The sequence below is a fragment of the Lytechinus variegatus genome, chromosome 1, assembly GCF_018143015.1.
Source record: "Lytechinus variegatus isolate NC3 chromosome 1, Lvar_3.0, whole genome shotgun sequence".
NCBI lineage: Eukaryota > Metazoa > Echinodermata > Echinoidea > Temnopleuroida > Toxopneustidae > Lytechinus > Lytechinus variegatus.
The window spans coordinates 55,574,803-55,602,170 of NC_054740.1; the positions used below are offsets into that span (position 1 = coordinate 55,574,803).

General features: G+C 37.9%; 1 protein-coding gene across 1 annotated transcript; it reads left to right on the top strand.

Moving 5' to 3' along the window:
- The first annotated feature begins 1,235 nt into the window (after positions 1–1,235).
- On the top strand, positions 1,236–26,516 carry LOC121417436 (proliferation-associated protein 2G4-like). Its single transcript, XM_041611154.1, has 10 exons — positions 1,236–1,431; positions 6,206–6,334; positions 7,382–7,487; positions 8,962–9,124; positions 10,008–10,150; positions 12,573–12,782; positions 18,117–18,211; positions 19,643–19,770; positions 20,880–20,933; positions 23,129–26,516. Exons 1-10 carry the CDS (start codon positions 1,344–1,346, stop codon positions 23,189–23,191), a joined length of 1,179 nt encoding a protein of 392 aa, XP_041467088.1. The 5' UTR covers positions 1,236–1,343; the 3' UTR covers positions 23,192–26,516.
- Positions 26,517–27,368: the final 852 nt, after the last annotated feature.

Sequence of the window (27,368 nt, forward strand, 5' to 3'; positions counted from 1 at the left end):
GACCTTTGACCTTGGTCATGTGACATGAAACTCTAATAGGATGTTCAGTAATACTTGATTAACCTTATGGCCAAGTTTTATTAACTAGGTCCATATACTTTCTAAGTTATGACATCATTTCAAAAACTTAACCTCAGGTTAAGATTTGATGTTGACGCCGCCGCCGCCGCCGCCGTCGGAAAAGCGGCGCCTATAGTCTCACTTTGCTTCGCAGGTGAGACAAAAACACAAAATTTCGGGAAAAAATGATATCCAATCCAACATCTTCACACTGGTCACTGCACTGCAACTCCCGATTACAAGTGGTGCAACTTTCCAACCAATCGACTTGCGCGCCCTGGAATTCCGGAATTTACATATTGCAATACAGTATGACAGAGGTGCATTTGTGCGAACACAAAGGCCATGAGCGTAAGTTAAAATATAGTTTTGACTAGATCTAGCCCGTGAAATTGACTACATTGTACCAATCCAGTAAATATAACCATTAAAAAAAAAATCCGGCGAAAATAGGGGGGGCGCGCGCCCGGGGCGCCCCCCTCTGGATCCGCCACTGTAGTTTTGGAATAAGGCTCACTTTGATTCTTGCTATCGCTCTGATCAGAAAGGTGTTAGTCATTACCCCACTTTCCCCTACGTAATCTACAGGGCCTAAATGGCCTACAAGTTTTGTTCATAGGAAAAAAACAAAAATTTGTGGCGCCGGGAAAGTCACGCATAAAGTTCTTGCAAGATCGGGCGTGGTCGGCGTGGTCCAAGCGGAGCGCACTTCTAAAGACATAATTTAAAGATAAATTCACCCATTATAACAGTAGTATTAGGCATCATTGATCAAAAATAATAACCGCTTCTAATTGCCGGGGAATATTATAGGCCTATAGTACCCTCTCCCCGGGCCCCGACCCTATCTCATCCCCGGGACCCCGGGACTTCTTACTCCCGTGAATAGGGGACCTAGGCTCCCGGCTAGGCTCTAGGCTGAGCAATGCTCCTATTCGAGTTTGCCATATTTTGCTTGTATTTGTTAATATGAGGCGGCTTATTTAAAGCTACGTCAAAATTGATTGGTAAATTGTTCGGGAATTGTTTCATGAATCAGAACATCAACTAGTATATTTCACGAAAGATTGGTGATGGCTCCGGGATTAGAAAGCTCTACAGCTAGCTGACGTTCGCGCGCAATCCTTTTAAAACCCCGCGCTTGTCCTATTGTATCGCAAGAACACGTGTGGAGACATTTCAACGCATTTTGCAATGCAGTGTATGCGACATACGCTAGCTACATACGAGTTCAATTGTACTTCGCAGTGTGTTCCATAGGAGGTTGAAGAAAATCTTTCAAAATGCCTGACTCGGATTCAGAAGAAGAGCCTACCATAGCCGAAGACATCGTCGTCACCAAATATAAAATGGTGGGCGACATGGTAAATGGTGAGTAAAGCAAGTTAATATCAATAAAATTGGAATGATTGGCGAGGAAATCAAATTATTTTTCGATATATCATGAACCAGATGGGTCACGTTGCGTTGAATTGCATTGGATCGTGTGTGTGTTGCATGCATGCATGAGCGTGTGCAATTGAAATTTATGTACAAAAAAATAAGGCAAAGCCCATGGTTGGACGTCACCCATTCATAAATGTTTTTAGTGCATGAAATGTCCAAGTAGACGTGCCCTCCCCCTAAAAAAGGTCTTCACTTTCCAAGGGGGGGGGGGACACTTCTGTATGTACGGCATTTTTACATTACATTTTACGTTTACAAATTTAAATTGCCTCTCAAAAAGGGGGGGGGGCATGGGCCAACTGTACTTGTCCTGGATCCGCTAGTGACATAGATCTAGAGTAGAGTACTAGTAGATGTTGGGCAATATTAGACAGCTGGCAGCCGTCTGTTTCGAGGAGTTTTTAACATTTTTTTTTTCTCCTCGTACACAGACGGCTCGCTATCGTGCAGCCACCATTAGGGGACTTGCAATGCAAAATCCCCCCGTCGAGGCTCTTCAATTTTTGTCTTTAATGAATAAAAATTTTGAAAATAAACACGACCAAAATGCAAATTAATATTCCCTCTTGGCATTAATTGCCAAAAAACAGAAAAATTAAGTTAGAAAACACCAACACTAAGCTTTTTCGGTATTGATATTTTCAATACCGGTATTACTAATAGCTTCAATACCGGTATACCGACTAATACCGAGTGAATTCCCAATTTATTGTGCAAGTGTCCAATGTTTGTTTAGCCCTGATATGGCCTTGGATAAAGAGGGGATGCTTGTGGTCAGCTGAGGAATGTTCAGCATGGTCCATTCTCATTGACAAAAACTTTCTCTTTCTTTAGCAAAAGTTATACGATCATGCTTTCTCCCCAACGAGAGCTGTGAATTACCTGTGCATGTGTGCAAAATAATCTCAGCAAGCACATGGTACGAAATCAATAAGTCAAGTTGCCAAATGCTACACCGCACAAACTCACTGAGCACTACTTACTTTGCTAAACGTGTGTACATGCCCTAACTTCCAAGCACCAAAATTCCCTGCTAAAACTGTCAAGGATATATGCTTGATTTTCCCTTCACCGATCTGGCCCCACTCATTCACATTCAGATTCGCCCCTTTTGTTTACCACTCACATCAACACGTGTTCGTCGAAGGTTCAAAGTTTGTTGACCTCCAATTTTGACGTCTCGTAAATAACTTTTCTTTATAAATGTCCATTGTGTTGAACCCCCACCCCCTCTTGTGAATCTCCACGTTGTCTAAAAGTAAAACCCTCCCCCTAAACTTCTTATCTCCCGGCTGCCTCTTTCTCACTCATTTTTTCTTGCTTTTGTTTTTCTTTATCTCCCCAGCCCCTTAATTCTTCACTCTCTCTTTCCCATTGGCCCATTCTCTCCCCGTCACCACCCCTCTCTTACCACGAACAATCAACATCCTCCTCTTCTCCGAATCTCGATCTTCCCCTCTTTTTTGCCAATTTTATCTTTCACACATGCCAAATTTTTAGTTGATCAACATCTTATCACGCCACGAGACCATCATAAATTTAAATTACAATCAATCCAATAGTTTATTTTATTTTATTCATGACCGCACATGCACAAAACGGATACAACACCCATCACAAATCACACAAATATTCTCAGCCACTTTCTTCCATTTACGATCACTTCACAGATCAAAATAAACAAAGAGGGATGGCGTAACATTTTTTTCCTGTTAATGTCATCAACATTTTCTGTCTTTTTTTAATTTTCATATTTAATTTATTTATTCATTAATGTATTATTTTTTCTTTATGTTTTAATTTATTATTTTTTTTGTTGGGGGGGGGGGTCAGACGATTTTTGTAGCAGGCTTATAGTATAAAAGTAAACTTGTCATAATTGAAACAAGTCAAGAGCAGTCCAGAAAAAAAAACATTGCATAAAGAAAAAAAAGTGTTAATCCCTGTGGTTTGTCTGTCAATGCACAGCACCCCCCCAAAAAAAAAAAAAAAAAAAATCAGTGGACATTCCCATCGATACAAGTTAAGAGCAGTCCGAGAAAAAAAAAACTTGCATAAAGAAAAAACAAGTGTTAATCCCTGTGGTTTGTCTGTCAACGCCCCAAGCCAAGGTTGATACTTCGTTGAAGCCCCGCAATACACCACGTGGTCAAAAGGCAGGCTAGGGAGTGTTTCAAAAAGAGTTTTGTCAGTGATTTTGTTTGTGTAGAGGGATGTTACAAGCTAGGAAACCCTCGCATGTGATTGGCGGAAAGCAAATCTGTTGTTGAAACCACTGAAAAAAACTCTTCATGAAATGCTCTCCGTCTCGGTCGACTTCGTTGTTTACTGTAGCTGTGTACACGAGTGCATGGAGCTGAGCCGACATGCACCCCAGTATCAGTAGCGGTGGGGCCGAGGCCTTATGCAGCGGCTAACGGAGCTCAGACAGTAGTTAAGGGGCGATGTATTCATTTCGAGGTTAGATTATTGGATTCTGATTTCATTAAATATGTTGAGAGAGCCAAAGAACTTATTGTTTTGGCTTAATTTTACTGTAAAAATACCCATAAACGACAATACAGAAGAAAATACCGGTATGATATTTTCAACTTTTGGTATGACGGTATTTCGGTATTGAAATTTAAACGGCAGTATCCATACCGGTATGACGTTCATACCGAACGGTATTACTAATACCGGTATATCGAAAAAGCTTAACCAACACAGTGACTTACCTCGGCTGTCGCGCAAATTCACTTCCCCATTTTATCAGATCTTAAGTACATAAACATATGATATGGCCATTGAGTCCCCTGTACAGATCGCGCTTGAACTTCGGTCTCTGTTTTTGGTGAGTGAAGCCAACGGAGTTCAGCTGAACAACCAACATAACAGAGACCGAAGCTTTTGGTCTAGGGCAATATATGCCCAGGCCCCAGCTGCCAAATCCGCCACACAATGTCGCATTGTTGGTTAATTATCATTGACTAAATTCACGAACATTTAATGTTGGACTACAGTAGGCCCTAATGTAGTAGAACCCAACATTAGTATTAAAACTATTGTTGGGTCTGATTTGAATGAATTCAATGAATTGAAAAGGTTAAATGCTATTATAAATTTCACAACAGAAAATTATTAAGAGCAATCTGGACTCTTCTATTAAATATGAGATTCAAACTTGTGTAAATAAGAGTTAAGTGTAGACCAACGACTACGAGTTGATGATACAGACTACAGTGTTGGTTGGCTCTGACCTGACGCCTTAATTTCACTTGACTATAGAGCAGTTGACAACAGCTATATTAGAGTTTTCTAAAGAAAGGATTTAGATCTAACGTTATACCTCCGTTTCATTTTTTTAAATATCCTATACATTCACTTGACTGCCTTTATTTTTTTCTGTAAGCTTCTATTTCGAATATAATCTTGTCTTGAAGTTGGCCAAATTGTTTTGGATACCAGTTTCTACATGCACACTTAGCTAGGTGGAAATAGAGGACCAATGACAATGCCTATTCTGCAGGCACAGACCCTTATTGGAACTTTGATCAACAAGTGTGCCTCCACGCAAAGACTAGCACATACAAAACTTGCTGTGAGCGAGAGGGCCTTCAGTACACAAGGCATGGGTGGGCTGCAATTCAGACCCTTTACTCGAGTGAAGGGTTTGCCCAGCAGACTAGACAATGCTTGTGGCTGAGTAAATCCCTGCTACACAAAGCTAACCGAATTATCAATGTGAAGTTAAAAGTATGACCATAATCTATCGAGCTTAATTAAATAAACTGTAACAATTGTGAAATTGTCAATGACAATGTTACAAGTTTGCAGATGAATAGCTCCATAATAAAAGTTCATGAAGAATTGAAGATCTGAAGTGTATTTGTTTTATACTTTTCCACTTGCAATTATAGTTAATATTCAGATTTCAAGATAATTCTAGTTTTAAACCTTTTTTTTCATGAGACGGGAGGCTGTGACAAGTGATACAAGCGATGTTCAAATACTGTGCTTTTGAAATGTAAGATTTGTATTTAGCTCACCGGGAATTACTAGGATCATCCATGCATGTAGATAATAAACCGAGTGGGTGTTTCATAAAGCTGTTCGTAAGTTACAAGCGACTTTAAGAACGACTGGTGATCTCTTCTTGCTGTAAGTGGTATATTGAATTGGCGATGGTTTAGCGCGTAAGAAAGGATCACCAGTCATTCTTTAAGTTGATCTTATGTTACGAACAGCCTTATGAAACGGCCTCCAGGTGGGGGTTTCATAAAGCTGTTCGTAAGTTACGAGCGACTTGAAGGACGACTGGTGATCCCTTCTTGCGGTAAGTGGTATATTGAATTGGCGATGGTTTAGCCTGTAAGAAAGGATCACCAGTCGTTTTTCAAGTCGCTCTTACGAACAGCTATATGAAACAGACCCTGGTTGTTATGACAATGGCATGAACCTCGGTGTCATGAATGTCCTATTGTCCTACACTCACCATGGCAGTCTCCTCCCCTCCCCATGTTCATGATTGACATCAGAGTACTGGTTGCCCTCAAATTTTTGTTTAAAGGTTTGACTTGGAGCAATCATGTATAAGCAGGTTAAATATCCTATATCCCCCTTAAAAAAATGTAGGGTTAGGAGGAGGGGGTCAATATTTTGGCTGCAAGGATCACAATATATGTGAATTGTTTCATCTTTACCTCTGTTGTTTTCGCAGATGTCTTGAAGCAAGTGATGGCTAAATGTGTAGCAGGGGCGGAGATCGTCTCGATATGTGACTTTGGAGACAAGATTCTGGAGGAAAAGACGAGTCAAGTCTACAAGAAGGACAAAGAAATGAAGAAAGGTAAATGATCGTTTAAACGCATTTCTAAAGTTTTGGTTAAGGGTCAGTAATGTGAATTAAATTCCAGGATCCATCTATCATTCCAGTATTACAAAAATATGGTGTTTATTGGATCGCTCTTCAAATACTCAGAATCTAGGAAAAAGTGTGTGTGATCTTGTTCACTTGATTTGTGTTCAGTGCATCTACTACCTGTGGAGGAAAGTAGTTTCTTGTCAATGTCATTTATGATATAGGAGCCCCGAAGTTGTCGTCTTCCATTGAGTACAGTACTCTTTGTGTAGAGTATAGAGTTGCAATAAAAACAAGGTTTAAGAACGCCATTTGTGGTAACAATTTTAGAATGAGTTTCTACAATATCCAATAAAGTGACCACCCAACTGTCTCTTTGCATAAATAAAAAGTATTCTGAAAGAAATGTTGTAATTACTGAGAAATTAGCTCATTAAGCATGGGACTCTAGCAAAATTTTGGGTCTTTTTCCAAGTGATATTATGATACACTTTCCCACATGTGCGTTTGTATGTTCGGTTTAGATTTCATGATTTGACAAAGTTCAGTTTGTGTCACTGTAGCAGATCTAGATGTAGGATGATACAGTGACAATGTACAATGATTTTTACAGACTTTGTCACAAGAAAAGAGTTGTCATGGAAACAGAGTTTTCTGCATCTACTTTCATGTATTTGTAATTACAAGGGCTTATAAATGTTAATCCTATTTTCCCAACTATTTTGAAACTCCTTTTACACACAAATCATATTATCAGGGTCCCAAAACACACAAGTTTGAGATTGATTTTATGCCTGATTTTTATGCCTGATTTTCATGATTGATTGTACGTTGTAGTAGATGCAATCAATCGTAGAAAAATGGACTACGAACATTGCTAAGCTTTGTGTTACGGACCCTAGAAGCACAATAAATACATGTTGCTTAGCAGTTTAGTCTGTAGTATATTGTCCAACGACCCCTTATTGAATTGTCTCAACAGAAATCATTTTGAGTATAATGTGAGCTTGTTCAAATAATTTTTATTTTACCCAGGTATTGCATTCCCAACCTGTATATCAGTGAACAACTGTGTATGTCATTTCTCACCGCTTCGAAGTGAATCGAAAGCAGAGCTGAAGGAGGGAGATGTTGTTAAGATGTAAGTTTTAATGCAAAGCTGAAATCGTCACTGGAACTTTATTTTGAGGGGGATGGTGGCAGTTGGATAGGATATATATTATTACCCACATTTGTGCAAGTCTGGTATACTTTTACATTGAAGCTGAAAAATATGGTATGCAAACAGCATTGAAGACTGAAGGGTTAATAATTGGCATTTATATAGCGCTTTATCAATCTACGACTGTTCAAAGCGCTTCACAATTATCACCCGCTCAATGGATTTATAGCATCTCAAGCAGCCTGTTAGGTGCGCACTTGCTAAACCAACCACAATGACAGTTGTTTCCTACCGGTACCCAGTTAGCACCTGGGTGAGAGTGGCAAAGTGTGGATTGACGCCTTGCCAAAGGACGTTAGGTCATGGTAGGATTTGAACACATGACCCTCTGATTACAAGGCGAGAGTCAGAACCGCTACACCATGGCGCTAAAGGGTTAATTTTATCTCCGGTTTTAAGTTGTGGTTTGTGAATAGCAATTGTGACACAAATCTCTGAATATTTTTTTTTTATCAGCTTATCTGTTATTTGGATCAGTGAAAAATTTTCTTGGAATGATAATTGAATTAGTTTTCCTTCGCCATTGTTTTGATGGAGGAAGAATGTGATCACAAGAAAAAATATAAAAAATTTTGGCTTCACATAATGTTTGTACAGATTTAGACCATGGTCTGGTGTAAATTTGGCTTCAGAATACAGACCTTAATTTTGTCCTTGGTAGGTTTGCCATTCTAGAGAATGGGTCCTTTGGGTTGAATTTTATTTGGGGGAGCTGTTCCCTCTGGGAGCCTTGGAAGTTCAAGGTAAGAATCAGATCTATTGAAACTGATCTATGATGGGTGAACTGTGGCACAATCTTGCATTGAATGATATCACAGGTATGAATGTTTCATCTATTTTCTAAATATTTTTTTTGAGAAAAATACTATGCTCCTGTGATGAAAAATATTGTAAATTGTCATGCAACTCATTTTAGGCTGCTGTATATTAATAAACAAACTTAACTGAATAATGAGGTAAATATTGTGTCAGTGCACGAAGGCCCTTAATACCATGGTCACATTTGCTCTAAGGTGGCTGTACAGCGAGTCGAAAACAGCCGTTTTATTCATTTTTATTCAAACCACCTATATTTAGCTGGTACCAAAATGTTAAAACGGCTGTTTTTGACTCTCCGTACGGCCGCCGTAGAACAAATGTGACCATGGTACAACTCCTTTTCCTTCGCAAATGGCATACGTGCAAAGACACCCAGTGCGCATAAATGCATTGTGTAAGGTGGTTTGCACCAGTGCTGCCACGCCCAAAAGTGTTTTGCTAAGGGCGTTGTTGTACCAACACCACAATATATGTCACTTTTCACCATATTGTGATGGTAACATCAGGCCAAATGTCTGCTGAAGATTCAATAATAAAAATGTTGTTTTTCTTATTTTTCTCCTTCACTCCCTAGTGATCTTGGTGCCCACGTGGATGGCTTCATAGCAGTTGTTGCACACACCATGATTGTCGGGGCAACGTCAGACAACAAGGTCAAAGGTCGAAAGGCGGATCTCCTGAGGGCGGCCCATACAATGGCCGAAGCAGCATTAAGGAAAGTCAAGCCTGACACACAGGTATTTAGGGTCTTGTACTTCTTTTCTCCTTTTTGACTTCACTTACGAACTGCTCAAACCATGATGATATCTGAGCTCAAGAAACTATTCATATGAATTATGAAACAGACGATGTTTTCAGAATGGTCTAACATGTAAGGTGTAAGACAAGCATAGATCCCTCTCTCATCTTCTATGTTAAATCAGTAGCAGGAACCAATTAAACGTAATGGGAGTTTTGAAGTGATCTTGGTGGAAGATCCGTGGTGTAGTGGTTCTGACTCTCGCCCTGTAAACAGAGGGTCGCGTGTTCGAATCCCACTGCGGTCTCGCGTCCTTTGGCAAGGCATTAATCCTCACTTTGCCACTCTCGACCCAGGTGCTAGATGGGTGAAAGATATTGTATGTTTGAATTTGCCAGCACCATAATGAGGCTGTAATGAATGCAAGGAATGCTCCCCAGGGGGTGGAAATTATGCACTTTTTGTGAAATGAATCCAATGGCTGGGGTAATAATATGCTGTAAAGCGCTTTGAGCCATTTTGGGAAAAGCGCTATATAAAAATTGGCTATTAATATTATTTTTATTATTATGTTGGATGTCCTACTAGGTATACATGGTGTGTAGAATACAGATGATCATGTTTTAAATGTTTAAAGGTTTCAAAGTTTCTCGCGAAACTTGTAACACCTCTGAGAGCATTCCCATAACAACAAGACTAATTTTCATGGAATGGTTCTGGAAACCAGTTTAGGAGGTGGTGATGTAAGCGCTAATGAAGTGATCTTCTGAATTGGTTTTGCAAAGTGGTCTAAGGGAAACCAGTTTAGTAAAGTAAATGGGGATGGTGTCATACTCATGGGGGTTCCCAAATAGGATTAACAAATTTTTTTTCTTCTTCAGAACAATGAAGTAACGGAAGTAATCCAGAAGGCAGCCGAGGCGTTTGATTGTAAACCAGTCTCGGGAATGTTATCACATCAGCTCAAGAGGAACGTCATCAACGGCGAAAAGAGTATTATCCAGAACCCAACAGAAGAACAAATGTAAGTTATGGTTTGTAATTCATGCATTTAGTCAATAGGCAGGTCCCAAAAAGTGGCTTCTTTCATCCAAGTGATATTCATGACTAGAGAGGTTTTGCATATTTAATGAGCTTGATGCGGACCACAACACTCTTTTGATTCGGTCGTTGCTGCTCTACATGTTCATCAAATTTCATGATTTTGGTATCTTGTAAAGAAGAAGAATCATTCTTTGTGGTCATGTGTTTGAATTTATTTAAAGATATTGTAATGTAGGTGAAAATTTTGATCTAAAATATACTACAAAATAATTATTTTCACCTGACAAAAATTTGTTATTTTTACACTTAATTTTTGTTTGAGCCCAAATGATTTTTAGATCTTGATAAAGCCGAATATCTATGCTTTAAAATGTTATAGGTTTCAAAACAAGAATTGGTTTAATCTAGTCAAGATCACACTTTTTATCGGACAAGTACATTAAGCAGCTTGAAAACAAAAATACTGCACTCTGATTGGCCAAAAAGACCACACACTCAACGGTTGCAGTGCTGGGTTCATGGCAAAGTCACACTTCCCATGTGGCAATCTCATCAAATTACCCACGCCAGTTGTTTTGAAAACACTATTCAACCAATCAGAACTCTGGATCTTAGGATTTTATACTACTCAGAAATTTCAGAAATCTTGTCTTGCATTTTGGTAGAAAAAGCTGGTTGCTGACTCATCTAAAAGGTGCCTCATATCAAGAGTGACATTGTAAGAAAGTATAGAGTTTGAGCTTTCTGATGATATAAATAATGTTTGTGCCTAAAACACATAATTTTGCACAATTTGCAAGAGAAAAAGAGGAAGAAAATTCTGTTGTGAGGCATCTTTTCATGCCCAAAAATTAACTTCTCTATTAGAATATTTTATTCAAAAGAAATACTCATTAGAAAAGAGTAACGTTTATTCTTTCATATGGTACAAAAATAATTAATTTTATTGAAGAAGAATGTGGTTAAATTCTTTGAGAAACAAAGTCTCACAATTCATGAGATTTTGCAGGGATGTGAATTCAGCCATGAGAGGACTAGGATAAATCTTGCTCATTAACACGGGCTTGCACACTGACTGTTGTTATAAATATTCTTTATCTCAGCCTATTAGATGGACAATAATGTGATTAGATTTAAGGGCGGTTACAAGGTCACCAAAGGTCAGAGGCCACAGGCATCATAAATGTGAAAATATTGTATTCTTACAATAACTAAAGACTGCAGAACTTAAGGAGAAGATGAGGGGGAGGAGGAAGAAGAGGAGGAGGAGAAGGAAGAGAAAGAGGAGAAAGAAAAGAAAGAGGAGGATGGGAAGGATGAGGAAGCAAAGTAGGAGGAGGAGAATTTGAAGGAGCCGGAAGGGGTCAAGCAATTCATGTAATTATATCCTAGTAAAATTAAAAAGGTCAGTGAGATATTTTGACAGTGATTTGTTTGTACCCACTATATTCCATCCAGCTCAGGATGGCCAAGTCATGTCAGATATATTTTCTGTCCGGATTCAGATTGCTTCTTACTGGTCAGAAACCAGTATTCCTATACATGTAGATGTATTGAAAAAAAACAAAAAAAAATTGAAAAATAAAATCATGTAAATAGTCATCATTTCCACATTCCCAACAAGGTGAATTTATAATCTGTTGCAATAACATTGATTTCCAAACCATCAATGAAATTGGAAATAGGATTCGCACGTTGCACCTCACATACTGTCCAAATTGCTGATATCTGTGATGTCTCCCGCAAAGAAGGCCATGGTATCGTGTATTATTTGTAACAACAAAGGCTTTTTGTCTTTGAGGTAAAAGAGCTCAGTTTTGACAATGTGATCTTTTTGCTTGACTTCAGTTTGTCATTGTTGGGTATGGTGTGTGTCTTCAATTCTCATCTGTTTCTTGTCGCGGACAATGTTGTGTGTGTGTGTTTGAGTTTTGTCAGACGTGTATCAATCAGAAATGATTATTTACGCTTTGGACCGACCTTTAACGTCACCATCCGAAAGACGTGACCAGGGCTCGAACCTCTGCATCAATTTGTAACTTCCCCACAGCTTGGATTACAGGCGCACGCCACAACGCCCAGTTGTGTTGACGCCCCACACAATAGTCTTATTTCAGTCTCTGAGGATATTTGTTGTTGTCTTGGTATTGTCATGAGACTTTTTTTAACACAGATGCTTCTTTTGACAATTATGTTTGTGTCATCGGGTGTTATGATGTTCACGTCCTGCGAATAAATCATTTTGATTTGTTGGACAGTTTGTAGATAAACGATTCATTCAAAGATGTGTTATATACTGCATCAAACTGAAACTAAAGTCACATTTAAAATCTTTGTGAAACACCCGAGGCCTTATCATAATGCCCGTCTTGACGATGAAAATATATTTTATTTCTTTTTAGGCGAGAGCATAACCAGTGTAAGATTGAGGTTCATGAGGTGTATGCTATAGACGTTCTTGTCAGTACAGGGGAAGGCAAGGCCAAAGAACGAGAGGATAGGGTAACAGTTTACAAAAGGACGGAAGAAAATTACCAGCTCAAAATGCGGACCTCAAGGACATTCTTCAGCGAGCTGACCAAACGATTCACCACTATGCCTTTTTCACTCAGGTAGGTTGAACTTTACTATTATCGTCAACATCATCGTCATCATTTTCATCATAATTTTATTCATTGTTATCATATCACCTTCATCATCTTCATTGTCATCATCACCATCTTAATCTTCATCTTTATCATCATCGCACTCATCATCGTCATCAGCGCAATTAAGCTTTTTCGGTATTGATATTTTCAATACCGGTATTACTAATAGCTTCAATACCGGTATACCGACTAATACCGAGTAAATTCCCAATTTATTGTGCAAATTGTGTCCAATGTTTGTTTAGCCCTGATATGGCCTCGGATAAAGAGGGGATGCTTGTGGTCAGCTGAGGAATGCTCAGCATGGTCCATTCTCATTGACAAAAACTTTCTCTTTCTTTACCAAAAGTTATACGATCATGCTTTCTCCCCAACGAGAGCTGTGAATTACCTGTGCATGTGTGCAAAATAATCTCAGCAAGCACATGGTACGAAACCAATAAGTCAAGTTGCCAAATGCTACACCGCACAAACTCACTGACATGTACTTTGCTAAACGTGTGTACATGCCCTAACTTCCAAGCACCAAAATTCCCTGCTAAAACTGTCAAGGATATATGCGTGATTTTCCCTTCACCGATCTGGCCCCACTCATTCACATTCAGATTCGCCCCTTTTGTTTACCACTCACATCAACACGTGTTCGTCGAAGGTTCAAAGTTTGTTGACCTCAAATTTTGACGTCTCGTAAATAACTTTTCTTATAAATGTCCATTGTGTTGAACCCCACCCCCTCTTGTGAATCTCCACGTTGTCTAAAAGTAAAACCCTCCCCCTAAGCTTCTTATCCCCCGCTGCCTCTTTCTTACTCATTTTTCTTGCTTTTGTTTTTCTTTTTCTCCCCAGCCCCTTAATTCTTCACTCTCTCTTTCCCATTGGCCCATTCTCTCCCTGTCACCACCCCTCTCTTACCACGAACAATCAACATCCTCTTCTCCGAATCTCGATCTTCCCCTCTTTTTTTGTAAATTTCATCTTTCACACATGCCAAATTTTAGTTGATCAACATCTTATCACGCCACGAGACCATCATAAATTTAAATTACAATCAATCCAATAGTTTATTTTATTCATGACCAAACATGCACAAAACGGATACAACACCCATCACAAATCACACAAATATTCTCAGCCACTTTCTTCCATTTACGATCACTTCACAGATAAAATAAACAAAGAGGGATGGCGTAACATTTTTTTCCTGTTAATGTTATCAACATTTTCTGTCTTTTTTTATTTTCATATTTAATTTGTTTATTCATTAATGTATTATTTTTTTCTTTATGTATTTATTTATTATTATTATTTTTTTTGGGGGGGTCAGACGATTTTTGTAGCAGGCTTATAGTATAACAGTAAACTTTTCATAATTGAAACAAGTCAAGAGCAGTCCAGAAAAAAAACATTGCATAAAGAAAAAAAGTGTTAATCCCTGTGGTTTGTCTGTCAATGCACAGCACCCCCCCCAAAAAAAAAAAAAAAAAACTCAGTGGACATTCCCATCGATACAAGTTAAGAGCAGTCCGAGAAAAAAAAACTTACATAAAGAAAAAACAAGTGTTAATCCCTGTGGTTTGTCTGTCAACGCCCCAAGCCAAGGTTGATACTTTGTTGAAGCCCCCGCAATACACCACGTGGTCAAAAGGCAGGCTAGGGAGTGTTTCAAAAAGAGTTTTGTCAGTGATTTTGTTTGTGTAGAGGGATGTTACAAGCTAGGAAACCCTCGCATGTGATTGGCGGAAAGCAAATCTGTTGTTGAAACCACTGAAAAAAACTCTTCATGAAATGCTCTCCGTCTCGGTCGACTTCGTTGTTTACTGTAGCTGTGTACACGAGTGCATGGAGCTGAGCCGACATGCACCCCAGTATCAGTACAAGCCTTGAAATAAGTGGGCGCTGAGCGCAAATTCGCGCTCATAACGCCATCAATTGCGCCCATGAAGCCCCAAAATCATCAAAATTTTGACGACCGGGCGCAAATATTTTCCAGGTAATTGCGCCCGCCGTGAGTGAGCAGTGAAGCCATATCATACATGTAATTTAAATATCTGTAAAGCCAAAATCAAATAACTTTCAATTTACGATAAACACAGTTTAAAATTGCCAAGTGCGTCTTTTTCTCTGTACCATAAAAAGTAAGGTACGTCCGTCTTTTTTCTGTAATAGGGGAAGGCGGGGTAAGTTGTGACAGTTTTTGCTTTTTGCATGTTAGAATTGATATGATTAATAATCTTGTCGAAATAAGTACCTTGCTTTGAAATTTCATTCTTCTGAAATATTTTCCACCTATGTATAACTTTCTACCCCAACACTGAAAGTCATCGTGACCTTTGAAAAAACCGATGTCAAATGGCTCAACTTGCCCCATATATGGGGTAAATTTGAGCCACCTTCTGGGGTAAGTTGAGCCACAAAAACTATGTACAAAATGTATGGGGGAGAACCAGCATGTCAATGTTTTGTTTAAAGTCTTTTCACTTGCTAATTCTCTATAAATACTAACATCCTGTAAAAGGAAAAGAGCAGTCATGTTAATTTGCTCCTTTCAGCCTGTATTTCAATCGATTTTTATGGTTTTTTTTTTTTTTAAGATACATTACCATAGGAATTACCATGGCTCAACTTGCCCCATGCTGTTTGGCTCAACTTACCCCAGTCCGAACTTAGTGCGATAATTTTGTATCCACACATTTATTATGCATCCATCATATAAAAGACTATGACAAGAATGAAGATCCATACCTGGACTAATAATGTTGTTATCATGTCTTTATTATATTTAAAGACGTGTGTGTTTATAAAGCACTTATCTATTTCACACTCTTTTTTACTTTTTTGGCTGAAATTCACATTTTTCCCTCTAAAAAACTTCTTTTTGTTTCAAAGTTGGAAACAATGTGGTGGGGTTAGGGGTTATGCTATGGGTCATCAATACATGACACCACCACAATGTCTGACTCGTTCATTATTGGCCTGCGGCTGGTGGCTCAACTTGCCCCTATGCTCAACTTACCCCGCCTTCCCCTACATATGCGCGCGTTCTTCCGGTAGCGGTTTTTCCATGCTTCACCATGTGCAATTTCTAATGCACACATTTCCAGTCGGGATATCACAATTCTGTGATATAGTAATTCGAATTGCACAGGAGATAAATCCCTGTTCACAGCACATACGATGTGCAAGTCTTTTATCCTCACAGTCGCCGACCGTGCTTGTCAAAACGGAGCCTTAATAATCCAAAATAACTTAGCTTATAGTTGTGAATTGTAGCTTTTTAATTTCTTTCCTGGAGAGGGGTAAATATCAGACAATAAATAATCTAACAAGGCTCCATCTAAAAAAAAAAATAAGGAGGACGCCGCGTGCACTTGAGTGTGGTGTTAGCAAGCCAGTTTTGAGCTCATGTCTGCCAGAGCTCTGGGTGAGAATTCTATCAGTAATGGCCTAAGTGATGGTGATTTTCCGTTTGAGATAGAGTTTAGATTTCATGTTAATTTTTGAAAACTGTCAAAAAACTTTATGATTTCTTCATTGTGATGAATATTTAAGTTATTAATGAATACATTTTCACCGAATTCAGACTCTCCCAGAATGAAAGGCATTTTCTGTGGAGATCTGCGTTTTCAAATAACTTGTGAAAAACTTAAGGTACGTGAACCTACAATACATGTACATGTACATAGCCTGTGGCTATGTGCTGGAATTTGAATAGACTGAGTTATTTATTGATTTCGTATATGCAATCCAAGTGCACCTCACAGCCACAATCACACACAAACACTCACCCACTCCCATGATTCAAACCATAAAAAAAGCCTTAAAAATTATTTTTTTTTGTAAATTTATTATTTGATCTGAATTCTCTTTCTCCATCTCTCTCTCTTTTTTTTAATTTTTATTTTATTAATTTATTTAGATTTTTTTTTTTTGGGGGGGTCATTGATCATGGTTCATTAAAGACGAAAAATAAATAAGCCCATGTGTGTGTGGTTGTAAAGGGGATGTGGAGTGAGGGTGTCAAAACACTTAAACATTTAAATCTGATTTCTTAAATGTTTGAATAAGCCTAATACTTAGCATATGCTATTCATTTACTAATTAAAAAATTGCAGGAGCTGCGCTTACTATAAACAAATTTGCGGTGTGGTTCACCGTTATATATATATATTTTTAAATTGCCCCTGGTTCCAGAAAATTGCCCCCGGTTCCTGTAAAAAGCCCGTGAGCTGGGGGCAATTTAAAAAAAAAATTGCCCCCGGCTCACAGGTGCTTATTTCAAGGCTTGTATCAGTAGCGGTGGGGCCGAGGCCTTATGCAGCGGCTAACGGAGCTCAGACAGTAGTTAAGGGGCGATGTATTCATTTCGAGGTTAGATTATTGGATTCTGATTTCATTAAATACGTTGAGAGAGCCAAAGAACTTATTGTTTTGGCTTAATTTTACTGTAAAAATACCCATAAACGACAATACAGAAGAAAATACCGGTATGATATTTTCAACTTCTGGTATGACGGTATTTCGGTATTGAAATTTCAACGGCGGTATCCATACCGGTATGACTTTCATACCGAACGGTATTACTAATACCAGTATATCGAAAAAGCTTAATCGCAATCTACATCATCACCTTAACGTCATCGCAATCGCAATCCTTGCGTCACCATCATAATTATTATCATCATCACCATTATCTCTTCATCAACATCATCTTCATCATTATCACTATTATTACCTTCATCATAATTATCACCATGATCTTTTTTTCTTCTTCATCATCATCATCATCACCATCATCATCATCATCATCATCATCATCATCACCATCATCATCATCTTCATCATCAGCACTATCACCATTAACATCGTCATCTTCATCAACGTTATATTCATAATGACCATTATCACCATTGTCATCCTCATGTTTGAAATCGCAAATGATTTCTTTACAAATTGTTTGCATGTATCAAGAAAACTGTTGGTCCACCTGAAAATATTTTCTTTCTTGCTCATGTTGTTGACCTCTACAGGGGTGTGAGAGTTCAGATTTTCATCTGATTTCAGATTTTTTGTTTTGTTTTGATTTTCAGCTTTTTTGGGCTTTCCTCTGTAAAAAGAATGGGAGCTCGTTCTATTTCAGACTTTTTCACCACTCTTCAGCTTTTTTCAGATCTTTATATTTGTGACCACTCACACCCTGCCTCTATTGAAATTGGGTATATAGTTTACTTCTCATTCTGTCAAATGCACAATTTTTTCTCTTTGTGACAAATTTATTTCATCTCTTTAATTTGATTTCAGGGCATTTGAAGATGAAGGCAAGGCTCGTATGGGTATTGTTGAATGTATGAACCATAATTTAGTTGAACCTTATCCAGTGTTGTATGAAAAAGATGGTAAGTAGTAGTAGTAGTTTTAGTATCATTATTATCATTCTTAATATTATTATTATAATCATTATTATATTATTTAGTAGTAGTAGTAGCAGCAGTAGCAGTAGTAGTATTTAAAATCCAGTTTATTCCTTCCTATGTGGTGCCTGGATTCACCTAGTACTCGCAGAGATCATCCTTATTCCCTCACTCCATTTTACTCCATTCAGTGCATCCTTGTCCCTCAACCCAACGCTCCTACTCTCCTCAATCACTTGTTTCTTCCATGTCTTCTTGAGTCGCCCCCTTCCCCTCTGACCAGCCACCTCAAACTCAAGCACCCTTCTGAAAACATGATCAACATTCCCTCTCAACATTTGCATCCTAGGTTTCGACATCCCTGGCTTTCCATAATCGTAATTGATTGGAACAATCACATTTTAGGACACTAGCTCCAGGATAGATTTATCTGAGAATCCATTGCAGTAGAATCAATCACATGCCTCCAATTCCTCAAATCTCATGAAATGTTAAATCCATACTGGTGTATTCAGTGTTTTTGTTTTCGGAGAAGTGTATGTTAACAATAAATCTCCCGGGGTATTTTGATTCTTGTCATTCCCGGGGGGGGGCCATTATGGCCCCCCCTTAAGATCTCGGCCGCCTATCGCGCGAGCGACGCAAAAATTTGCACGCTGGTAGTGTGCGATGTAATCTACAAGGCTGTATGGTAAAATTTTCCAAAATAATGAGATTTTATTTTATATGAATTATGCTAATTTATGCATAAATCATACTTTTTGCTCTAATTCACTAAATAAAGCTCCTAGAATGCTAATTTTTGGTAAAAATTTTCTTTGTAGCATTCTTAACAGTTGTAATTCATAAAAACTTTGGTTTGGAAATAAAAATTCTTATGTATTTTATTGTTTTATGAATTTCTTATGTATTTCTTTGTTTTTTACTTTTTGTTTTTTATTGTTTTTTCAATGGAAATTGTTCCAGACATAATTCTGATCATAAACAAGGCAAAATTAATTAAGTTTAATCAGTAAAAGTAGAAATAATGATACATTTATGAATTTTGGCTAAATATGCAATTTGCATTGGATTTGTACATGAAATCACGTTTATGAGCAATTTTGGGTCTGACATGCACTTGCATAATGTTGCGTAATGTCGTAACCGCGTACCCGGGCGTCACAACTTTGGTCTCAAAATTTGCGCGAGACTTGAATGTAAAAAGTCAGTGAGCTGCGAGGTGAAAAAAATTCGCGCAGCAGATATATCGCGAAAATTGTTGAGGGGGGGCCATTATGGCCCCCCCCCAGGAGAATTAGGGTTAAAAGAATGTAGTACAGGCCGTAGGATATGAAAATATTCATAATTACAGTGTACGTAACATCGATGTGTTAGCATGAGCTTGTTTTTTTGTTTTTTGTTGTGTTCTCTTAGGTGAGTTTGTTGCACAGTTCAAGTTTACGGTTCTGTTGATGCCCAATGGACCGTTGAAGATTACAGGTATACCAGTTGATCTATCTCTCTACCCGTCAGACAAGACCATTGAAGACAAGGAACTCAAGGTAAGAATTCAATTTAAAGGTCAAGTCCACCTCAGAGAAATGTTGATTTGAATCAATAGAGAAAAATCAGACAAGTACAGTGCTGAAAATTTTATCAAAATCGGATGTAAAATAAGAAAGATATGACATTTCAAAGTTTCGCTTATTTTTAACAAAATAGTTAAATGAACGAACCAGTTGCATCCAAATGAGAGAGTTGATGATGTCACTCACTCACTATTTATTTTGTTTTTTGTTTGAATTATACAATATTTCCATTTTTACGAATTCGACGATGAGGACTTCCTTGCCTAAAGCACAAAATGTTAAAATAATGGAATTCCACGTGTTCAGGGAGGAATGAAATTTCATTTCACATGACAATGACGAAAAAATAAAAATATTTCATATAATAAAATACAAAAGAAATAGTGAGTGATGTCATCATTTCCTCATTTGCATACCGACCGAAATGGTGGATAATTAATTGGATTTGTTCTAGCTCATTTTGAGATATTTGTACAACAGGTATTTAAATATGCTGAACAGAGCTGCCAACCATTATGAAACATATATAACTGTTACAAATATCAGACTATGTTACGAATTTCAAATAAGTCGGCGGGCATGCCCAAATGAATGGAAAGCATGCAAAGTAATTTGCACAGTGGCAATCGTGTGAAATTGGGAAGTTATCTTTCACTCATGTCTCTGTTTTGACGTAGCCTTACATAATGAAAGGGACAAAAAAACTTAAACATGTCTAAGTAAAAAAAAACTTTCTTTATCTGTTCATTTGATATATCATCATCAAATAAATGTTTTGTGTGTGTGTGTTGGGGACAAATAATGAATTTTTAGTTTTCATATTCAGCACTGCTGCTATATTGAATCACGGTAATGCAGATGAGACTGCCAGAGGTGCACCACTTGCAAGGCTGAAACCTTGGTAAAATGTGGCAGGGTATCTCTCCAGTGCAAAAGATTGAATTAATTTGGAAATTCTAAATGAGCACTGCTCAAATCTAGACGAATTGAATAATAATTTGAAGAGAAAATTGACTCAGAGTAATGGGTTGTGTGGTAGTGATGCTACATTTTATTATATGTATATTTTTTTTCATTTTCAGGAGTTGCTTAATACATCGGTTAGTCGAAAGGCTCAAAAGAAGAAGAAAAAGAAGGTAAGTCATAGAACCCATCTCTTGATTTCTTCTTCGGAATCTGCCTCCTCTGGTGAAGATTCTTGCAGATGTGCAGGTGGACCACTACATCCCGGATTTCCCCATCTTATACGAATAGTGCAATTAGTTCTTAAATACAATGGTGGTGATTCCTTCTACCTGGGGACTCTATTTAACATACTTCCCGACTCTGCAAATTCGCTCCCTTAAATTTTGTCAATCACGATGATCCCTGTTACATCTAGAAATTTGGCGGACCCGGGCCTGCCTCGGGTTGGAAAGAAATCAAATGTAAATATCCCAAAATGACCTCGGGCCACCTTTTAGCAAACCTACCTGAGAACCGCCTCAAGAGGTAGTCTCGGGCAGGCCTTGGACCATCAATTCACAGATGTAAACCTACCTTGTACCTGTCTTGGTCCGTTTGCCAGTGGTCGCAAATTCCGTCATATCATGCGAATTTCCAGTCTTTTGCAGTATGCGAGCATTGTGATTGAGTTGAAGGATAGCTAGTAAATAACTTCAGCTTCAACTACCGCTTATATTTTTCAGAGCCAGAGAGTGCTCTCTAGTGTCAGCAATCAAATATAGCTCGACCCGTCTGTCCACAATCCGGAGAGGGGAGGGAAAATGCTGTGATGTAAATGGGCACATTTACGGACCTGGGTGCTGTTTCACAAAGCTGTTCGTAAGTTAAGACCGACTTTCAGAACGACTTGTGATCCTTCTTTTGGTAAATGATATTCACCATTAATGTTCATTGGTGATCATTTAGCGCGTAAGAAAGGATCACCAGTCGTTCTTAAAGTCGCTTCTAACTTACGAACAGTTTTATGAAACGGCCCCCTGGTCCGTTCGTTAAGCTAATCCACTTAATTCTCATCAAGGTTGCGATTGGACTCTGGGCCACCGATTTCTAGATGTAACAGGGGTCTTAGAATATATTGAAAGTATTAGTCTCTGATTGTATTGTTATAAATTGCCTTACCACGGTCATTAGTAGTCAACTCCTTTAGTTACACCTAATGGAATACTGCCCTCTGTTTGTCAAAAGCAAAATCATGCATAAATTGAAACCACAATATTTTTCTGAACACTTGAATTCCAGTTTTGTGTATTATGCCTTTGGAAAAATCTCTCGTGCTGATATTCAGCGCAGTCTACTGCTGAGATCTCCCCTCCCCCTCTCATTTTAGGCTGTGCGATCTAACAAATGGCCCAGCCTTGTTTAAGTTTAATGTGTGACACTGTGGCCCGTGTTCTGATTTCTGGTTCAATAACAGGGGTCTTAGAAGATAGTTAAAGTATTAGTCTCTGATTGTATTGTTATAAATTGCCTTACCACGGTCATTATTAGTCAACTCCTTTATTATGCGTAATAGAATACTGCCCTCTGTTTGTCAAATGCAAAATCATGCATAAATTGAAACCACAATATTTTTCTGAACACTTGAATTAAAGTTTTGTATATTATGCCTTTGGAAAAATCTCTCGTGCTGATATTTAGCGCAGTAAACTGCTGAGACCCCCCTCTCATTTTAGGCTGTGCGATCTAACAAATGGCCCAGCCTTTAAGTTTAAGTTTAATGTGTGACACTGTGGCCGGTGTTCTGATTTCTGGTTTAATTTAGGCCTTGGTCTCGCTCGCTAAAATTATGTGAAGCCAAGAATGTTTAAAATTTGTTTGCATTGTAATATGTTTCTTATGTTTACTGTGCACTTTACAAATTCTTAAAATGGGAAGGACTACTATCTTGTTAATCATTCACAGACAGTTACACCTCAGTCACACTTCCCCTTCGGTGGCCGTATGGCGAGAGGAAAACAGCCGTTAAATGAATTTTTATTCAAACCACCAATGTATAGCTGTACAAAAATGTTAAAGCGACTGTTTTCGACTTTACCGTACGGCTGCCGTAGGGGAAATGGGACACGGGTAGTAAAAAATGATTTGAGAGTCAAATGAGCCGATACATTGAACCTCTACCGTTCAGGATTTATGTCACGATTGGCTATCCATCGTCAACTCATACTTCAAAGCAGACTTTGGCTTTACCGGACATCAGAATTTGGCTTTACCGGAAAGCAGAATTTGGCTTTACCGGACATCAGAATATGGGCATGCATGTGTATTTTTGCATATTGATTAATTTTCTTCATCAAAAAAACATTTTTTTCCCCTTTATCCCTTCCAGGCTGCCAAGCAAGCCGAGGCTGCAGAAGAAGAGGATGCGCCCGCACTGGTAGCTGAGAAATGATAGCAAGTCATATCCGTTTTTAGAGAATAGTACGCGTATACGACCATCGCACGATTCAATCGTGGTACGATGGTGTAGTTTTCAGTTCCCACATCCCCGATCTCCTTTCTGTGAATTTTATTATATTTTATTATTTCTTCCTACAAGTAATGTCCTATCTTGTAATTCTTTTATTTTTGTGAAAGCCAGTGGTGTCGGCCAGACAAAGATTGTGAGGAAGTTGTACGGAGGATCTGTACAAAAAGTGGCATTGCCCACCTTTTATTTCTTATGCATGTGTGAGTGTCGATTCGCCGAACGGAGGCGATAGAGAGTGATTTTCTTGAATGGGTGCATTGAAACTTATTTTTTAAACGGAACAAAACGATTGCTTCCAACGGTTTGATTTTAAGATTGTAAAGATTGAGAAGAGGATCGAATCTTGAGCCTTTATGTGGAAGGCGTATGCTTAGATGAATGGAGTTTACCTTGTTAAGCTTTCAAGGAATGAGAAGAAAAAAAGTTCAGGGGTTACAAACAATTGGATTTTTTAAGACGACTCAAATTATCAGTTAATAATTAAATGTCAACCACACAAAATGATATATATATTTGGATATCAAAAGGATACGGAATGCTAGATCAGTGGTTTATTTTTCTGTTGGAGGATGAAGGGTCTAGTCAGGCAGACTCTTTGGAGAGTGTTGGATATGGAAAAAGGTTCTCAAAGGAAAGATGCACAATGAATTTGGTTGGCAGAGAGGGCTGTGGTAGACATGATATATTTCTTTTACTTTAAAACTGACAGCTGTGATTAATGAGCAAGAGATTATTATGGAAAGTGAGGCCTGCTTCTGGAAGGGGGCAAATAGTCTTTAAAAGAATTTCTGTTATCTCTTTATATTGTATCATGTGTTTTAGTCAACTTGATAACTGGTAGAAAATGTTCAGTATGATTTCCTTCTTATTGTGGCTTTAAGGAAGCAAATTATAAAAAAAACAGATAGATCAGATGTAAAACACAAAACATTGTTTATTCATTTAGTTTAACAATACATTGAATACTGATGCCGTTTTCGTTATTCATGTTCGCTGCTTGACTACCATGCAGTGATGCGCAGGGAGAAATATTCAAGGAAGAACATTTCTTGGAGACGTTGATATGAGCCTTTTTGAAAGAGACCAAGAATTATCAGTATGTGCCCTAATATGATGTAACTTGATAATATTTTGTGTAATTTCTTATCAAAGCTGTTATAACCTCGAAGATAGCCTTGTATGCAACTGAACTGTAAACTTGCTTTGCTATTGTATACTATTGATGTTTTGTTGTCTGTTAGGATATCTAATTCACAGCCAACCTGGAGTATCGTTCTAGTTAGGAGTGTGAATTGATAATATCTCCTAGCCGTTTAGAATGATACAAGCATGATTTTTTATGTGTTACAAATAATATGTACAGTCTTCCAAGAAGTTGGTAGAACTGTTAAAAAGTCGTAACTCTTCTAGAATTTAAAGAGCTCTGGAAAACTGTGTATTATGAAATCTCATCATAATTTCTATCATTCCAGAAAGTGTAATAGAAACTATTTCCTACAAGATGACTAAAAAAATTAATGAATTGGGCTTTTTTTCTACTCTCAAATTAACTTTGGAACATTTATTCTGTTGGACTGAATTGGAAATGTTTGATAAATATTATCTACACCATATTACTTTTCACTAAGATAGATTTTGTCATGGGCGCTTCAATCATACTATTTTCGTGTTAACTGCATTACGTTAGTATTTATGGATAATAAGGTTCTGTTGCTTTAACATGAACCAGTTTGGTCTGCTGTTTTGGAAACCTTGCCCTCCCACCAGTTAACAAAATGTAAGTAACTCTTTACTGTGCTCTTAAAATAAATGTGACATGTGTTTTTTTTTTCCTATTGCAGACAAAGAAAGTGAAATGAATAAGGATTTGGAATTTAAAAGGACCATTCATCTCTTTCCCATTTATGTTGAATAATTCACTATTTTGAAATTTAAAGCATTTTATTTTTATCATGGATATAATATATGTAACAACAATTTTTTTTTTAATGGTGGCTTTTTTCTTCAAAGTTCTAAGCTTTTACCCATTATTTATCCTATTCTATTTTCAGGTAATTTGAATGAATTTTATCAGCTTTTCAATCCCGCCAGCCCAAGTCTACTTTTAGACCTTAATTTCTGAATCTTTTCAAAGGATGAAACCACGTTGGTTTGATCCTCAGTTAGCTTGTGAAAATGGCATTAGTGTCTTGTCTGAAATGAAGATGTCCAATCTGAGGACCTGTTTTCACGAATTGTGTATTATTTGTGTGGTAGATTGATTATGTAATCAAAATTTAGTTAGCTTTGGTAGATTAAGCCTTCAATGGTGTAATTCATGAATAGCTTTCGAAGAAACAGTCACATGTGCTTAACGTCATTTTATGTACTAATGATTTTTATCTTCATTTTAATTAATCTTGGCAAACATCTTGCAATTGACTGAAAAGATGACCATTTTGTTGGTATACTCTGAAAGCAACATGAAACACGAGTAGAATAATCTTGAGACAAGTTATAAGAAAATACCGTATGGGCACTAGTATTCAACCCGGCATAATTCAAAGATTTGGAGAAATTCCCCCAAATATTTAGAAATAGGGAATTTATCTTAATTTCATATCTTTGATATTTCCAGAGTAATCTGTTGGCATTTTCTTTATCAATCTGTTGTCTGTATGCGTGGAGGATCGAATTATGCGGCGATGACATTTTGCACCGAATTGCACAAGTATTCAACCTAGTGATGATAGATAGCGAATCTCAAAATAGTTTAGATTGCTCAACTAGATCTATGTAAGTCTGGCTTTGACTAATTCCATTTGGTCTCATCTCAAATGGTCTAGTCCATAGTCGGATGGGACAAGGGCAGATTGAGAGACAGGCCATCTTTCATCGCTAGGTTAACTACTTGTGTAGGTAGGTGGAATACTAGTGCAAATAGCCATCGTTCCACCACACGCACAGATTGATAAAAACAATACTGGCAACAGACAACCCTGAATTTCCTCTTAGAAATGAGAAAGGTCTGAAATTCAGGTTTATTCTCTATTTCTATATATTTGAGGAAGTTCTCCAAACGGGTTGAATACTAGTGCATGTACGGTATGTGACACCCAAGAATTTGTGTAGTTTTAAGGGATGGGGGACAAGCAGTATCATGCAGTATCGATCATGTCCTTGTATGTTTTCCTTACTTTTTATTCTCACTTTTGTTTTTTTTTCATGAAAATGTGAGGTTTGTAGGAATAAATGCAGAGTGATCATAAATAAACAGGAAGAAAGGAAATATTTCTCTGCTTAGTGTTTGTGTGAAAATGTTCTTTGAGGAGAGAAAATCAGCACTGCTTCTACATCTCTGGACCAAAGCTGTGGAATAGCCTTCCCCAGTCTTATCAGGAGAGCAGAGACCCAATCAACTTTTGAGCCTTACCCGAAGACCTTTCTGTTCCCCACTCAACATTATCACAAGAATAACTCAATTGTAGCATTACTAGGACAGTACTTGAACTGAATGATGATCCTAAGCACTGTTTGAAGACATTGAAATTTGTGAGATATTTCCTATTTTTTAGCAAGCGCCATGAGCACCCAGCGGATACCGGCGCTTTACAAGAACCCATCATAATTGATTTTGTAATGCAGGTGAGACTGCCAGAAGCGGTCCACTTGTTTGTATTGTATCTTTCAATAGAAATATTTCTTGTCTTACAATAGAGGGAAAAAATAAGGATAGAAGAAAGGCATATAGATGCACGGTTCCCAGCCCATCAGGGAAAATTATTTTTCTTTCATCCAGACAGGGAAAAATCAGGGAATTTGATAAAAAAATACCTCAAATCAGGGAATTTTGATCAGCCCAAAAGTCCAAAGCATGGTAGTCAGACTTCAGTTATATTTTGTTGCATTTCAAAACAACATCCATTGAATGACTGGTTATGGTGGTACTAATTAGTTTTACATTATTGGTTTTATACTGAAAATACATGCAATTCACTGCAACAACTAAGAAAACATGTGATACTGGGAATGGGGTTAAATAATTATCAGGGAATTTTTAAACTTCATCAGGGAATTTTTTTCTTGAAAAGCTGGGAACCCTGACATGAGAGGAGTGAAT

What these genes read in the sequence shown, in the direction of transcription:
- LOC121417436 (XM_041611154.1), top strand. Translation starts at nt 1,344, where the DNA reads ATGCCTGACTCGGATTCAGAAGAAGAGCCTACCATAGCCGAAGACATC. An exon ending in ACTATGCCTTTTTCACTCAG is followed by an intron (nt 12,783 to 18,116) that starts GTAGGTTGAACT and finishes ATTTGATTTCAG; the next exon opens with GGCATTTGAAGATGAAGGCA. An exon ending in AGTGTTGTATGAAAAAGATG is followed by an intron (nt 18,212 to 19,642) that starts GTAAGTAGTAGT and finishes GTGTTCTCTTAG; the next exon opens with GTGAGTTTGTTGCACAGTTC.